The sequence below is a fragment of the Cynocephalus volans genome, chromosome 12, assembly GCF_027409185.1.
Source record: "Cynocephalus volans isolate mCynVol1 chromosome 12, mCynVol1.pri, whole genome shotgun sequence".
NCBI lineage: Eukaryota > Metazoa > Chordata > Mammalia > Dermoptera > Cynocephalidae > Cynocephalus > Cynocephalus volans.
In genome coordinates, this window is record NC_084471.1 from 70,418,127 (window position 1) to 70,435,541 (window position 17,415).

Sequence of the window (17,415 nt, forward strand, 5' to 3'; positions counted from 1 at the left end):
AGCAGGAGTCCAGGCAGATGGCAGCAGCTATCCTACAAGAACACCACATCTCCCCATGACTTAAGAATTGATTCAGAGTTCAGAGGAAGACCTGGACAAAGGTGCCCCTCACTGGGGAAGCTGCAGCCTGCAGAGTGGGGACCAGTTAGCTTTACCACTCTGGATCAGCCTGCTTGCCACATGGTCCCAGGAATGGAGCTCCTGGGAGGTTTTCTGACAATCGGTGGCAAAGAGATCTCCATTCTGTGGCTGTGGCTCCATCTAGTGCTCCACACAAGGGTTGGTCTGTGGGCCTCATGCCCAGCAAGGCTCAGGACGTGGCCCTTCTTCCCCAGGACTGGAAGGGCTGCCAGGTGCCTCTGCACTTCCCCTGGCACTGCTTGGAGGATGCAGAGCAGAGTGGAGGGAGACAGGTTTTGGAGTCAGAGCTTTGGGGTCAAATTTCAGTTCTGCCACTTGCTCTGTAGCCTCAGGCCAGATATTTAATCTCTCAGAACTGTGGGAATGGTATAATGACATCAGCTCACGGGGTGTTGTGAAGATTATGAAATGGCATAGCTGTGAATGCCCCCCTCCCTCCCACAACCCCACTCAGGGCTGCCACACAACCTTCAGCCATCAGAGGCCTGAAGACAGGCTCTCCAGACTGGATTTTTAATTTTCTAACCCACCTGGCCATCCTCTGGCCTTGACAGATCCCCGCTGAAACACTGAGGATTACAGGTGGACAAAGCGGGCCCTCCAGCCCCTTGTAGCCGTTCTCCTCCTCCAACCCCAACTCAAAGCAGCTCTGCCCAGGTCCACTCGCCCCCTCGGTGCTCAGTGGCTCCCATGTGGTGGAAGCAGGTCACTTCTCTGGGCAGCTCAGGTGAGGGCAGTCTAAGACCTCTGTTGGGACAGCCAGAATCTGGGACTTCAGGCAGCCTCAGGAGCCCGCACCTTCTTAGGCTATGCCCATTTATCCCCAACAAGCCTCTGCAGATTTAGCATCTGGCTGCAGTTCTGAGTCCAGACTTTTCATTTGTGCTCAAGGGCAGATCAGATGATTGACAGCCACAAAGCAGTGACCTAGACCTTGGGGTATATTTGTTCTTGCTGCAGGCTAACTTCTATTCACTCTCGCTCCAACACAGGAGGGAAAAATCCTCATTACAAGGACAGATTCCTCCCCAACCACTGGCACTTTGCTCTTCCAATTCTCTAAGCTCTGTTCTACTGGAATATTTTTTCTCAGCTAAATTCCTCTCTCACCTTCTTTCACCCCACATTATTGCGGCTCCTTAAGCTTTCCAACCTTTCTCACATCTTGGCACATGTAGAAAATAATTCATCTGTAAAGCTGACTGAGGTAACTGGAGGGGGCTGGCTAAGGGTGACTGGCCTGGGGGTTTCAGGCTCTCCAGGTTCCCGGTCATTCTGCAGGCTGAAGGGATATGTGGGTAACCCTGTATCCCATTCTCAGGGCACCATGCTTGGGAAACACTGGCTCAGAGAATGCATCTCTCATGTATCACACTCAGCTGAAGCTGGATGATTTCTCTGCTCTTTCTCATCTGTGGGTGTCCTATTTCCTCCAGTGCTTGCACTGTGGCAGGCAATCTGCAGATCTCCTAGGCTGGGAAGGTCTCTGAGAGCCCCTCTGGTGGGCTGGCTGGCCTCTCCAAGGCTCATTTCATTCCACGTCCCCCCACCATCCATGTTCAGACAGAAACTGGCCCATCTGATAAGAAGCAATAGCTGAATTTGTGCTCAAGAATGGGGCTGCACCAGGGTCTTGCCTTGCTCCAAAGGCATAAAACCATGGTTGTTCTGATAATAAATGCTATAAAACTATCCTGAGCACAAATTTGACTATCTCAGGCTGCAAAAGAATGCCCTGGTGTCTTCACAGATACAATATGCACTTTTTTTTTAAAAGATACATGCACATTTTTAGATGCTTTCCTCAAAGAGTAAGGGACTGAAGTGAGCAATGGTTAAGGGGCACAAAACACCAGTGGGAAAGAGATAGTAACTGGGAAAGATACTGAGCAAAGGTGAACACATCTGCAGCTGTGCCCCTATTGCCAGCCACTTGTTAGGCATACCCACTCAGGTGAGTGCCCAAGTACCAAAACTGGTTTCTCTCTTCTGCATGAGGTCTGGCCTTTTGGTCACTGTCCTTTCCCATCACTGTCCAACCACCAGTACCTGAATACCAATGACCAAACTCTCCTCCATCCACCCACAATCATGCCCCTTCACCCCCCTGCCCTCTCCGAGCTCACATTTGCCCCCCAAGAACCACACTACTTCCAACAGGTGCTTGGAAGAGGTTGAAATTGGGGAACTCTGCACTACACACACACTCTCCCGTTTTCCTTATCGTTCCCCTACTTCAAATATTTTCCATGACATACATTGGGTCAAGTACCAATAGCAGTACAACCTGTGACTATTGCAATTCTGTCTCAGCCAGTTCCACTTTTTTCAAGCAGCAACTCCTTTATTACAATTTTATTTGCCATTGTAGGTTTCGGCTAAATATGGCATAAATCAGCATAATTCCAAGCACTTCCCATGTAAATACTGAGAACAATTCTGGTGCGTGGCTGGTGACTTGAGTTTTGGCTGCAGCATTTGCTAGCTATGTCACCTAACCTTTTGCTACTGGACATGTGGTCACAGCAGACCAAAAGCATCACTTGGGAGACTTAAAAAATGTATCTGAAGCCCTACTTCAGACCTACAGAATTAGAACTTGCATTTTAATATCTACAAGTGATCCACATCCACATTTTCCTTTGAGAAGCACCAGCCCAATCTATCTGAGCCAGTTGCCTCACTTATTAAATGGTTTTATCACCACTCATCAATTCAGGTCTAAATGAAACATAAACCAGTTAACACAGTACATGGCACACAGTAAGCACTTGAAATGTTGACCGAATCTCCAACAGGTCTTAAGTGGGTCAAATATTTGCTGGGATACAGAAGCCAGCGTGACATTTAAGATGGAAACATCACTTTTATTGATAGCTCAGGGCCACAGTGGACAGTTTCACAGAACAGAAATAAGACAGTCCCAAGACACTGGCACGTAAAATCGCAGCAGACAGGTTAATACTCTTCACCCTCATCCTCTCCCTCAGCACTATCTGCTCCAACCTCCTCATAATCCTTCTCAAGGGCAGCCATGTCCTCACGGGCCTCAGAAAACTCTCCTTCCTCCATCCCCTCACCCACGTACCAGTGAACAAAGGCACGCTTGGCATACATCAGGTCAAACTTGTGGTCCAGGCGAGCCCAGGCCTCAGCAACAGCTGTGGTGTTGCTCAGCATGCACACAGCTCGCTGTACCTTGGCCAGGTCTCCACCAGGTACCACAGTGGGAGGCTGGTAATTAATGCCAACCTTGAAGCCAGTGGGGCACCAATCTACAAACTGGATGCTGCGCTTGGTCTTGATGGTGGCAATGGCAGCATTGACATCTTTGGGAACCACATCACCACGGTACAACAGGCAGCAAGCCATGTATTTACCATGGCGAGGGTCGCATTTCACCATCTGGTTGGCTGGCTCAAAGCAAGCATTGGTGATCTCTGCTACAGTAAGCTGTTCATGGTAGGCTTTCTCAGCAGAGATGACTGGGGCATATGTGGCCAGAGGGAAGTGGATGCGGGGATAGGGCACCAGGTTGGTCTGGAATTCTGTCAGATCAACATTCAGGGCTCCATCGAATCTGAGGGAAGCAGTGATAGAGGACACAATCTGGCTAATAAGGCGATTAAGGTTAGTGTAGGTTGGGCGCTCAATGTCGAGGTTTCTACGACAGATGTCATAGATGGCCTCATTGTCTACCATGAAGGCACAATCAGAGTGCTCCAGGGTGGTGTGGGTGGTGAGGATGGAGTTGTAGGGCTCAACTACAGCTGTGGAAACCTGGGGGGCTGGGTAAATGGAGAACTCCAGCTTGGACTTCTTGCCATAATCAACAGAGAGACGTTCCATCAGGAGGGAGGTGAACCCAGAACCAGTTCCTCCACCAAAGCTATGGAAAACCAAGAAGCCCTGGAGACCTGTGCACTGGTCAGCCTGCAAAATAAAAGTTTTAATTTTAGTGCTAAGAGACATCTGGTGAAATCTGTAATGGACTTTAAGTCCATGATTACAGTGATCAAGCTTTAAAACTCTTCTGAACAATATTTGCTAAGAAAGCAGTCATAAAGAGCTTCTAAGTGCTAAATGATTCAGAGAAACTTTTGACAATCAACTTCTGGGGGGCGAAATCTGCTAAGAAGCCTATTTTAAAATGAACTATTTTCATTTCCTCGGTCAGGAGAATCACAAGGTATAGAATGGATACAGGGCCCAAGTTTTAGTATTTGGGAGGACAGCCTCTGGTGCCCTTGCTGTGGCTGCAGAACAAGGGCAACTCATCAGCTACCAAGGGGCAGGGCCTGGGACCACCAGCCCAGTACAATGGATGTCTTACAAAGATTTGGCAGCTGCTTTCTGAGTTGGAATACAACAGAATATTCAAGTTCCAGTGCCCTGGTGCTGGAGTCAGGCTGGGTCCAGATCTGGCTCTACCAGTTACTGGCTGTGACTGTGCCCACGTTCATTTCTCTATCAGTTCTCTCATTCATTAAATGAAGAGAATTGTAATCCACCTCAGGTTATTGAGAATTAAATGGGCACTTGAAATAGTACTCAGCACAGTAAGCACTCAGTATATGACAATAGGTAGTGGGAAGCCTATTCATTACGGGGAAGGTAATTTATTATCACAATTCCATGAACCCTCAGATAGTTGGGGCTTTCCATCACTTAACTGGGCTATTCTAACTAGCAAACTGCTACTGCATTTATTTGACCTTTCAGATAAAGTATTCTGTTGGCAATACCCACTTCTCAAAGGTGTTCAGAGATTTTTGGACATGCTCTACTAACCCCTCAGCAGTCAATATATCCTGTGGTCCATACTGTGAATAACTGAATGAGATCACTGTCTAGGGCAGCCCCTAGTCTACCAATTCCATCCATCAAGTCTCCTATGGACACAGTAAGAACACCAAGGACAGATGTAATTGTTTTGGTAGGTAATGAACTTGACTCCAGAACCCTAAATAGCTTTTACTAGGTTTATTTGTCCCTAAAGGCAGGTCATGACTTCCAAGTTAGTACTTGTAGCTGAAGCTTGATTTGCTTGCACAGAAACCATTAACCCAATTTTGCTGGGAAAACTGATAAACATCTGAGAAAAGTATGAAGCCATGAATGATGCAAGGCCATTCTTTTTAGAATAGACCAGTTATGGCAGGGCTTAGTATAATGTGATTTTCCTGACAAGCTACTCTTCCCAGGCCTTCATGATTGATTTTTGGTTAATTACTTACAAGCTGCCCACATGCCTAAGAAGCAAAGAGTTATCTGATTGCCAGGCTCTTAGTTAAAATGATCCAAACAGTATATCTAACAACTTTACTCACACGAATAAAGTTGCCTAAGATTTTTCTGCCACAGGGTCATTTCACACTGCCCTAAGCTCTAGTAGAAAAGTAAGGGCACTGTTTGTGATTACTATATCTCAAAACCTTCAAAGTTTCAATGACTTTTTTGTCATAAGGAAGCTCCCCAACTCCACTTTCAGCTTTGTTGGAAGTTTCCAGGGTTGGCTGTTTCTAGTGGGTGTTACACTGGCTTCTGAACTTTCTGTATTAACTTAAGGCACCAGTCCAGACTTTATGAGTTTGATCAATTAGTAACATGTAAGAGCCAACCACCTACTCACTCAATATGAGTAAGATGGCCTAAATATGGGTGTCTCGGGCCGGCCCGTGGCTCACTCGGAAGAGTGCGGTGCTGATAACACCAAGGCCATGGGTTTGGATCCCATATAGGGATGTCCAGTTCACTCACTGGCTGAGCGTGGTGCTGACAACACCAAGCTAAGGGTTAAGATCCCCTTACTGGTCATCTTTAAAAAAAAAAAAAAAAAATGGGTGTCTCCGTTTGCAGCAAGGAAGCTGCACTGACTGCTTCTTGCTTGAACAAGGATGCTGAATGGTCTTCAATATGTAAAAATGTTAAGGCTCCCTGGTTCTCACCTTGACACCAGATAAACTGCCTTCACTGAATGAGCACAATTGCCCATACCTGCCTTGCAACACACACAGAAATAGGCAAAAGAGTACTTATTCCTGCCGCACAGTTGTCCTATAACCCAGGACCATCTGGTTTAGAAATCCAGTTAATTTAGTGAGCAGGCTAAATTTCCTTTTAGTTGCAAAGAATGATTCTTATAGTTTGGTCTCACTTATACTGCAAAAGAAAACTCTCAATCCACTTTAAAGCACTGTTTTTACCAGCTTGCGAATTCTGTCCAAGACGAGGTCAATGATCTCCTTGCCAATGGTGTAGTGCCCACGGGCATAGTTATTGGCAGCATCTTCCTTGCCTGTGATGAGCTGCTCTGGATGGAAGAGCTGGCGGTATGTGCCAGTGCGAACTTCATCTGGGAAAGGAAACCAAACCAGCCACCCATCACTAATGACCTGCACAAGCCTGATCAGCCCTGGTGGGGGTGGGTAGAGTAGAGAGTGTGTGGAGTGTGTGTGGTGTGTGCGTGTATGTATATGTGTAAGTAATCAGTGGAACCCCCAGGACAGACCTCCAGTCTCAGCACTCTGGGATCTCACTTGGATTACTGAGGTCAACTTACCAATGACTGTGGGTTCCAGGTCTACAAACACTGCCCTGGGCACATGCTTGCCAGCGCCCGTCTCGCTGAAGAAGGTGTTGAAGGAGTCATCTCCTCCCCCAATGGTCTTGTCACTTGGCATCTGGCCATCAGGCTGGATGCCGTGTTCCAAGCAGTAGAGTTCCCAGCAGGCATTGCCAATCTGGACACCAGCCTGGCCAACGTGGATGGAGATGCACTCACGCTGTGGGAGGAAGAAAGGAAAATGTCAGAACATGACACATCAGATGAAAACACTTAGGAATGATTCACACCTAAATGACTAATTAAGCTTCAAGATAGACAGCTACCTTTCCAGAGTCTACTTTTGCCCAGGGACAATTTCACAAATAAAAATCTTTGTTAAAGACCTAATTCAGAAAAAATGCTTTGGAGGGGTTGGCCTGTTAGCTCAGTTGGTTAGAGTGTGGTGCTAACACCAAGGTCTAGGGTTGGATCCCTGTAGCAGCCAACTAAAGAAAATGAAAAATGCTTTGGAAAACCAAAGATATGTTAATGAACTACTAGGCAAGGCCAGGCCCTTGTTTTGCAGCCACAGTAGATATGCAAGGTGAGATTTCTACCATTTTAGAATAACATAAGCTGTTCTATAGCAATACATTGCCCTAACCTCCTGGGAAATGTGCCTGCCAATTCCTTAAACTAATGCAAAATTCCCCCTTCCAACTCTGATTCATTCTCTGTGCGATTGTATAACTACTGAGCTCATTCTGGTCCCTCTTTAATCCTATTCTTTAAAAGACAAGAGCTTCTCCCTCTCCCCTTTAAAACCAGCTTAAACCAGCAAGCTACAGCCACATGACTCATGGAGAAAATGCTAGATAAGCAGCAGTTAGCTGTATTTTAAAAACTGTGGTCAGAGGCAGCTCTTTAACCCCTAAAGAATTTAATCTTTAGGAAGAACATTTTTCTTTCACCACCAAATCATCTTGGGGGAGCAAGGGGAGAGATATGTTAATAAAGGCGAGACATGTTACCAAGAATTTACTGATAGTTTAAGAAGTTAGCTGTTTCCTAGTTAAATGTACATATATCTCTGGCAGTATGGAACAGTCTACGGTTTCAAGAATTTAACAATACTGGGGAAATACTTGTTTTCCTTTATTTGCTGAACATGGTCATTTAGAAGTTACCAAATCCTGGGCCGGCCTGTGGTTCACTCAGGAAAGTGCGGTGCTGATAACACCAAGGCCACGGGTTCGGATACTATATAGGGATGGCCGGTTAGCTCACTGGCTGAGCGTGGTGCTGACAACACCAAGCCAAGGGTTAAGATCCCCTTACTGGTCATCTTAAAAAAAAAAAAAAAAAAAAGTTACCAAACCCATTCCTGCTTGGTAAAATAAGTCAATGAACATAGAATCTATACCCACAGACTTAAGAGGAAAACAAAAAGGGTGTTTGTTATATTTCATCATTTAAGGCAAATTTGCTACTTGGAGACTGACAGAGGACATTCAAAATACTGACACTAAAAATCTCCCATTACATTTTCCACAAATATTAGGGTTTCAAGTTTCAAAAAGCTAATAGAAAACTAGTTAAAGAAAATTCAGCACCAGCTAAGTTCTCAAAGGGCCTAGTTTCCTAACCCAAGATAATAAAAACTCCAATTACTCACAACCTTTGACTTATGATCACCTTCCTACCTACACTCCCCATAAAACAATCAAGGTCTGACCACATCAGCAAGCTCAGTATTACCTGTGACTACTCGCCCAGCTCTAGGGCTGTGGGAGAATGGAAGCGGTTGATGTAACCAGCCCATGACTACTTACCATTGCATCATGGTTACCTTTATCTGAACTTTGGAAATTCCACAATCCCCCAAAAGCTGGAGAGAACCAGGTGTCTGTCTATGACAGCAACCAGGCCCAAGGAAATAAAGATCCACTCATTCTAACAAACACTTCTGTTGAAACCTTTTGAGCCCCCAATTTTTCTCTCATTGTTCACCAGTCTAAACTGCTTAACTGCTTTCTTGAAGCTTAGCAGGCAAAGTCAGTGGCCACTGCTTACCCTCCACTCCCTTGGCCACTTGGGAGATGAAGTGAGGTGCAGGTGAGGGAGACACAGCCTAGGGTGAATGGTCTATGGTAAAAACAAACAAACAAAAAAACCAAAAAAAAAAAAAAAAAACCCAGTAAAACCAGTAGTGTTTGCCTAAACAGGTCTGCAACTGCTGCCCTCCTACCCTTTAAGCAGTCCGACTACTTTCCGAACTTTTTTCCAGTATCTTTTTGGTCTTGCTTAATTAGTGAAAAGCACTCAAGCAAGTTGTTACAGTCACACATTTTTGATAACTGTGGTAGTCTCTGAAGAGTCTCTAGCCAACTATTCACTGTATTCGTTTTTACTTATTTTTTAAAAGATACTATTTTGAAACATTTGATACATGAATACTTGTTTAAAAACATGGCTTTTTTTTTTTTTTTTTTTTTTAGGTCGACCTCCAATAGATGTTCTCTAAGACTGTTTCGAATACCTCTGGAAGAGATACAGAAAATACTCAAGTTGTTATATTTCACGTTTCCTGAAAACTGAACTAAGAATTCATTGTCAGTACTAGTTTACTCTGGTTTTTTAAGAAAACATCCTTTCGTAGACTTGTTTTAAAAATCTGGCTTACGTAAAAAGCTTTGGCTATAAACACCCCAAAAATTAACTCTAGAAATGCAGGATCAGACAGCGTGACAGTTAATTATTCCCTTCGAAAGGGGAGCCCGCCTCCATCCTTCAGGTGGATTTGTGCACCTGGAAGCTTTCCCCAGAGCCCGGCCACAGGTGACTCAGCAGCGAGTCACAGGGCGCCGGAGAGGGGGTGCCAGGAAGTGTTTGCACGTCCTCTGGGGTCCAGCGCGTAAGGCAGTGGGAAGGTGAGGTCACTTGGGGAAACGGGGTAGGGCATTTTTAGTTTCTTCAAGTCCTTGGGGGCCAATGTGAAGGCTCCCTGACTCCCTGAGCGGTGGCGGGCCCCGGGGGCTGCCCTCTCACTACAATCAGGAGGGCTTTTCATTTCCACCGAGGGCCGTGTCTTCGAGTTCGTAAGCGGCGTCTGCCCGGTGACCTCGGCTTTCCCAGCCAGGCCACCCAGAAACCAGTTTGACGGGAGGCGCCGGGACCGTCGGGAGCCGTCCCGGGTGCGACCCCACGTGCAGCCCGCGGCTCGGCGAGTCCCTCACCCCACCGCTCGGGGGCCCCCACTCACCATGACGGGGACTTGTAGGGCTCCGCGGCGCTGGAGGTTGGGGCGAAAGGCGACAAGGATCTCCCACTAACAGACTACCAAGGAGTCCGGGGGAGAAGTAGTGAGAGCGAGGCCGGCGCGGAAGGGCCCTATATACCCCTTCTCCGGCCACGTGTCAGGAGGGCGGGCGCGGGACCCCGCCCCGGGCCGCCGCGGCCCCGCCTTCGAGCCCCGCGGCCCCAGGCCCGCAGCCAGACGCACCCGGCCCGCGGAGAGGGGAGGTGCGCGCGGCGCTGATTGGCGGGTTCAAAAGTTCAAACCACGCTCTGCGGGAGGAGCCAGGAGTTGGAAGTGAGGGGGACGTCCAGGGGTAGGGGAGTGGGCCGGTGGGGTGGGGACTGGCATGGGGACGGCGACTGGGCCGAGAAGGGAGTCAGGGCGTTCGCGCCGTCCTCTGTGGGTGCGGGAGCATCGGGTGAGCAAAGCGCAAGCCCGGCAAAGCGCCAGGCAACGGGGGCCGCGGCCGCGCCTCGGGCGGGAAGCCCCTTCCGCTGCCCGCCCCGCCCGCGCGGGCCCGGGACTCCCAGCAAGTCACCGCCGCACAGCGCCTGCAAGGCCGGGCTTGTGTGAGGGCCCGCCCTGCGCGGCCGGTTCCAGCTCGCGGTGTTCTCCCAGCTGAGCCATGTCGGAGAGAAGGCCTTGTTCCCCACCCTAGGTCTTTATTACCACGAACCGGCCTTAAACCCATATTCTCACCTTTTTGGTTGCTTTTGTTTATTTATTTTCCTACCTTCTCTTTAAATGAACCTTTGGGCTCCTAACAAGATCCTCCCAGTAGTTGCAAAAGCAGTTTTTTCAGTTCATCATAATAACAGCTTCCAGTTTTTGATTGCTTACTATGCAGAGTTGTTGGCTTCTCACAGTACCTTATCACATTTCATCCATATGACAAGCCATGTGACTTATCCCCATTTTACAGATGAGGAAACTAGGGTTCACAGGAATTAAGCTAGTTGAAGGTCACACATTTGGGAGAGGTGGAGCTGAAGTTAGAACCTAGCTCTGTGTGGCTGCCCTTTAACGCTTGTATTGCCTCGTGCTAAATACCATCCCCACAAAAAACATTTCTCAGTAGCATCCTTTATTTCATTTCAGTTGTTTCTGTTTCTCTGCAACTTCATGTTATTTTAGCTCTTAAGTTCCTTAACCGTCTGAGAGATAAGAATTTATGGAAATATTGAGAGAACAAAAGTGATTATTCTATACAATAGAAGTTACAGGACTTTTTACTGAAGTAGGAAAGGCAAAATGAAAGCAAAAATGGGTTTTGGATACAAAATAGGCGGAACTCAAGATACTCTCCAACTCATACAAACAGAATGGACCCTGTGGAAATGTGTGGAGATTCTTTTTCAAATTACAGTACATAGTTCCTTCATTCATCAAATGCTTATTGAGCACCTATTGTGTGGCAAGTTATTCTGAAATTTGGAATCTTAGTCTGTTAGCCTCTTAGTTTGTTGTTAAATATTTTAATCTTAATTAGTAGAGCTCTTCAACTTTTTTTATTCATTCCACAAATATATTTATCACAGTATCTAGGTGCTTGAGGAATATATGTGAGCAAAACTGGCAGATGGTTGCCTCATGGAGAATATATTCTTGAGGGGGATAGGGAAGAAAAACAAACAATGAACATAATAAATAAGTAAATTATATCATTTGTTAGAAAGTAAAGAGCTATAGAAAAGTATACAGCAAAGTAAAGCGGAATGAGAGTGCTGGGGTATGGGAGAGGGGTTGCAATATAACAAGGTGGACAGAGTTAGCTTTAAAAAGTGAGAGTTGAACAAAGACCTGAAGGTAGTGAGGAGCTCACCTGGGAGAAAAGTAGTCCCTGAACAGCCAGCACCTGGAGAAAAGGCTCCCTGGCAAGAGTAAGCCTTTAATGTTCCTGGAAGGAGAGCAGGGAGGCCAGCATGAGGTTAAGAGATGTGGCTGGAGAAGAAATGGGAGCCAGATCTTGTAGCTCCTTGTAAGCAACTGCAAGTCCTATGGCTTTTACTCTGACATGGGGAGCCAATATAGGGTTCAGAAAAAGAAGTGACCGGGCTGGCCCGTGGCTCACTCGGGAGAGTGCGGTGCTCAGAACACCAAGGCCTCAGGTTCGGATCCCATATACGGATGGCCGGTTCGCTCACTGGCTGAGCGTGGTGCTGACAACACCAAGTCAAGGGTTAAGATCCCCTTACCGGTCATCTTTTAAAAAAAAAAGAAGAAGAAAAAGAAAAAGAAGTGACCTGCCCTGATTGATTTTTTAATTTGTTTTTTGGCGGCTGGCTGGTAAGGGGATCCGAACCTTTGACCTCGGTATTAGCAGCACATTCTAACCAACTGAGCTAACTGGCCAGCCTCTGATTAACTTTTTAAAAGATCACTTTGAGTTGGTGTATTGAGAATAGATTATAGGAAGCCACAGGTAGAAGCAGGGAAGCATTTTAAGGTGATATTTATTTCAGTAATTCACTTGCGAGATAATGAAGATTCAGACCAGAGTGGTAGCAGTGGTGGCGAAAAGTGGTTGGAGTTGGCTAGTTCTGAAGGTAGGGCCAAAATGATTTACTGAATGCTCCCATGTGAGGGAAAGAAAAGTCAAAGATTACTCAAGAGTTTTTAGCCTGAGTGAATGACAGATTTGCCATCAACAGATGCAAAAGGCTGTGTGTGAATGAAGCATATGTGGTGAGGGATGACATTACGGGTTTGTTTCTGGTGACATTAGGGATTTGTCTTTGGTGGAGTTAAGTCAAGATGTTAACTTCCATGTGTAGGTGGAGATAAGCAGCACACAGTTGGATATGAGTATCTGGATTTCAAGGGAGAGAGATCTGGGCTAGAGATATACATTTAAATACCTTCCTAAAGCCATATTAGGTGAGATCACCAAAGGAATGAGTACAGATATAAAAAAGAAGACCAAGGCATGAGCTCCAGCAGAAGAGGCAGAACCAGCAAGTGTGGAGCCAGTGAATGTGGAGAAAACCCAAGTGTGGGGTACTGGAAACCACGGACGAAGGAGTGATCAGCTGTGTCAAATGCAGCTGATAGGTCGAGTAAGATGAAGATTCAAAATTGACCACTGCTGGCCAGCCACCAAACAAAATTGACCACTAGATTTAGCCACATGGGAGTCACTGGTGACCTTGATAACAGTTCAGTTTGTTAGTTTAAAAAATAATAGGCATTTTATTTTTAGATTCTGTTTTCACATGATTTAATAACAAAATGTCTCTTTTTCTTCCTCTAACTCCTTACCACATCATATTCAAGCAGTCAGCCCCTGAAGGACCACAAGATGTTTAAGGGCTTTGTAATTCTTTTTTTTTTTTTTTTTTTTTTTAAAAGATGACCGGTAAGGGGATCTCAACCCTTGGCTTGGTGTTGTCAGCACCATGCTCAGCCAGTGAGCAAACCGGCCATCCCTATATAGGATCCGAACCCGTGGCCTTGGTGTTATCAGCACCGCACTCTACCGAGTGAGCCACGGGCCGGCCCAGGGCTTTGTAATTCTAATGACCTCTGTTTGGATTCTGGCTTTTTTTGTTTTCTAGCTGTGGGTCCTTGGGGAAATTTCTTAATCTCTCTAAATCTCTTCCTTTATAAAATGGGTTAATATATAACTCGTAGGTGATACATTGTTGTGAAGATAAAATGAGATAAATAATATGTAGAACATACACAGTACCTGGCACATAGTAAAGCACTAAAAAAAAAAAAAGAAGTAGCTGTTATTGTTGGAGGTGGTGGTGGTGTACAAAATTAGAGATGAAAGTTGCATTAACTTGCATTTTTAAATCATTTTAAGCATTGGGATCCATATTTAAGTTTGCTGCCCCCTGCTGAAATTTTTTAGGGAAAAATCTCTTTCCTGGGTGGACAGTTAAAAATTTAACCTTTATGTAAACAGGTCTTTATAAGTTTAAAAATAACTGAGTGAAGAGAGGCAGAAACTGATCTTACTTTCTAGTAAAATTTATCTTAGAATTGATCTTAGTTTCTAGTTGAAAATTTCCAGAATTCACCAAAAACATGTTGAGTTATTAACAGGGAGACAGAAAACCTAGTCCAGTGCTCTGCCATTTTTGGCTATATAACTTAGGGCATTTCTCCTTCTCAGGCTCCAGGTTTTGTATGTACAATACGAGGGGACTGGACAGGATCATCTCCAAGGCCTCTTCCAGCCCTAACATTCTGTGATGCTGTGACTGAAGGTTTCTGCTGTCCATGTGTACTGTACAAAAATGAGCAAAGGTGAAAACATGCTTCATTTAGTCCAGGTCTTCTAAGAATCACCAGTACATTAGATAAATACTTACAGATGGGGCTTTTGCTGGAGTGTTACAATGATTTGGGGAAAGAAGTGTTGCAAACCTACTCCGGCTCTGGGGAACTTGGACTTTAAATTGCTGTCATATAGTATGTCCACAAAACAGTAAAGAGAAAAGAATTCAGATAATATCAAACCTTATGCTTTTTTTCAGTCTAACTCCTGTTTTCTATGCTAGGATATCAGTAATACTGAAGAATTTGTGTTCAATTATAAATTACATGTTACAAATAATAGTATAGGAATATTTTGTGTTCATATAGCAATTTATAGCAAAATATTTTCTACTCCAATAGTGCTTTCGTGGAAATTTTCAAAAATGAGTTTTTAACAAAGGTATTTTTATGGAACTGTGGGAAATAAGGTTCTGTGACTTGAAATAATTTATCCCAAACCACAAGAGAAAGAACTCAGAATAAATACTTTATATGACAGTTGCCTCTTTTAACTTCTAGGGCCTTCCTCCACCTGTTTAGGTCTAGTTTACAGGGAAAGGAAGAAGTTCTGTTCCTCCATGATCTAAGTAAGCAGTGCTTTGGACCACTTCCCTTTCATTAGGACTTTGTGAAATACTAGTTCCATTCTGGAAGATGACCACAGAAGACTGGCTTCCATCTCTGAAATTTCACATTTTCTTTCCACTGAGATGTATTTGGCTTGTTCTGATCTGCTTTATATTCCCTAAATATATGATCCTTTGGAATCGTTTCCTCATCGTGACTAACTGAAACAACTAAGTAGGTTGTGTTGCCTTGTATTTCCACTGTATATCACCACAGCCAAGCTTTCTTACGCACGCTCTTTCTAATCTTTCCTGTAATTAATAACCATTCCCTTGACCCTTCTCCCCTATGCCTTTGGATATACAGGTAAAATTCTCTTGCAGAAAGTTAAAAGGAACTACTCACATTCTTCAGTTATCTATACTATTATTCCAGTAAGTGGACCATATCCTGGAGTCTGGAAATCTTTTCTATTAATAACAATATTTATTTAATAATTTTATTTATTCATGTACCTAAAAAGCTCTCAGGCAGCCCAAAGTGGAAGGCCCGAGGGTTCTCTTTCCTTGTGACTATAATTTCTTGGTACCAGGGACAGAGACAGCAACAGTGCAAGTGACCAGAGACAGCAGGGGATTTTCTTAGGGAATATGAATCTCAGGATGATCTTTTCCCTTTCATTTTTCTGAGTATTTCTCTACCTGTCCCCTCCTGCTTTCAGGACAGAGAGCCAGCCATTCTCAAGTACACTAAGTATTTGTTTTTTCCCACATAATTAGGACAGTTGAACCTCAATACAAGGGAATATCAGTGCATAAAGCTAAACAATCTCATGTTACTAAGGTAGCTGGTTTAATTTGGCCAAAAGCATTTAGCCTCTTCCAGTGTCTGCCTTTTTCTCCCCACTTCAAGTCGTGGGCTTCTCCTTAATCTGAATCCGTTATGACTCTTTTGTGCTAGTCCCCCTACTGATTGGTGTGCTGGAGCCTACCTGCTAGAGCCAATGGTTAGATTTTAGGTATTTTATGAGCCAGCCAGACATACTGGTAGCTTGAAATCAGCAATGGCGGATGTATTTACACCATGGAAATTGGTGAATACTACAAATTAGGCTCCCACCCCCTACTCCCAGCTGGTTGTAAAAACATTTACCGGCACACCACTGCCCCTACTTCCACGCTAGTCCAAGTCAGGCCATTTTTCTTAGTTCTTTTGGTCGTTGCATAAAAAGGTCTTTTTTGTCTCAGAGCTTGGTTCATTCCCTGACTCCAGGCTGAATCCTCTCCTCACAGCCAATTTAAACCCAAAGCCCAGCCTGGCTCCTCCTGATTCGGCTTTTCAGAGCTATGAAAGGGTTACCTCCCAGCCTCCCCAATCCCAGTCAACTCATTTATGGTTCTTTTCTAGCCTTTTTTTTTTTTTTGTCATACAATAATGACTTTAACATACTTAAAGACAGACAAAATAGCTGGGGAAGGGGGTGGGGCCCAGACTAGTCCCTCCCTGGGGCTACCAAGAGGGGGTGCAGGCGAAGCCTCCCTGATGACCCTCTTTCCAGGGGTCTTCCTATGGCAGGGCCCTATTGCTTTAGCGGGGAAGGAGCCATGTATCAAGGGAGGCGGGGATGCCTCTTGGCCCCACTCTGCCCCAAGGCTAGCCTCCAGATTTTCTAGCCCTTCTATTTCTTGGATTCTAAAAGCCTCCAACTCATTTAATGACACCCCCACCTTCAGCTCCACCACTAGTACCAGCAGCACCATAGTGCTGGGCTTTCATCCCCGGACTGAGTTTACATGCTTTAACTTATTTATTCTTCATGATAACCCTATGGGGTAGAAACTATTATCTCATTTTACAGAAGAGGAAATTGAAGCTCCTGGGGTTAAGGACTGATCTAAGGTCACGCCAGCCCATAACTTCCTCTCTGGAATCCCCCCTCTTCCCTCATTTCTTCTCTCCAAAAACATTAATATAGAACTACTTTTATATTCACACTTTCGATTACATGTTTATTTCCCCAAATCATCCAAATCTGGAATGGGCCCCAAACCTTTTAGTTAGGAGATGCAGTGAAGGAAGGAGCTCATCCAGAGTTCTAACAGATTTGGGCCTGTACTCACAAGCCTCTATTTTTACAGCACTGTGCTATTTTGATCCTCTAGTACATGTACTTTTTCCTTACCCTCCTGCATATTTTGTTCCAATACAGTCAGGAATATAAGCCATTTAGAAACCCTGAAAGGTCTTTGCATGTTTCTGGTAGATCAAGATTTCCTCATTTTAAATTACACAGTTCTCTGTTTTGGTAAGTTGTGGTCCCCACTGACCTTGTAAATGGAACAGTCTGTAACTACAAAAATCATCTTGCTTACCCTATTCCCTCAGCAGCTTCATTTATTTGTCCAGAACCCAAGGGACAGGGCCCAGCTCACATACTGTGGAAAAGAAAAAGAAGAAAGAAATTCTTTGTGAATCAGGCTGCTCTTCCTCTTTACTCTGCCTGAAACGACTAACAGTGAACCAGAGTTATTTCAGAGAAAAAAAAAATAACCTGGAATATGGGTCACCTAACAAGATATGAAACCATTTCCTTGAG

General features: G+C 44.9%; 1 protein-coding gene across 2 annotated transcripts; it reads right to left on the reverse strand.

The window, feature by feature from the left end:
• Window positions 1-2,987: 2,987 nt before the first annotated feature.
• On the reverse strand, window positions 2,988-17,210 carry TUBA1C (tubulin alpha 1c). 2 transcript variants are annotated; one of them, XM_063074917.1, is made up of 4 exons: window positions 17,192-17,210; window positions 6,704-6,926; window positions 6,348-6,496; window positions 2,988-4,074 (listed from the first exon to the last, which is right to left on the reverse strand). In XM_063074917.1, the coding sequence occupies exons 2-4, from the start codon at window positions 6,822-6,824 to the stop codon at window positions 3,100-3,102; spliced, it is 1,245 nt and encodes a 414-aa protein (XP_062930987.1). In that variant the 5' UTR covers window positions 6,825-6,926; window positions 17,192-17,210; the 3' UTR covers window positions 2,988-3,099. The 2 variants fall into 2 exon arrangements, with proteins under 2 accessions (XP_062930987.1, XP_062930986.1); XM_063074916.1 differs by lacking the exon at window positions 17,192-17,210 and adding an exon at window positions 9,951-10,183.
• Window positions 17,211-17,415: the final 205 nt, after the last annotated feature.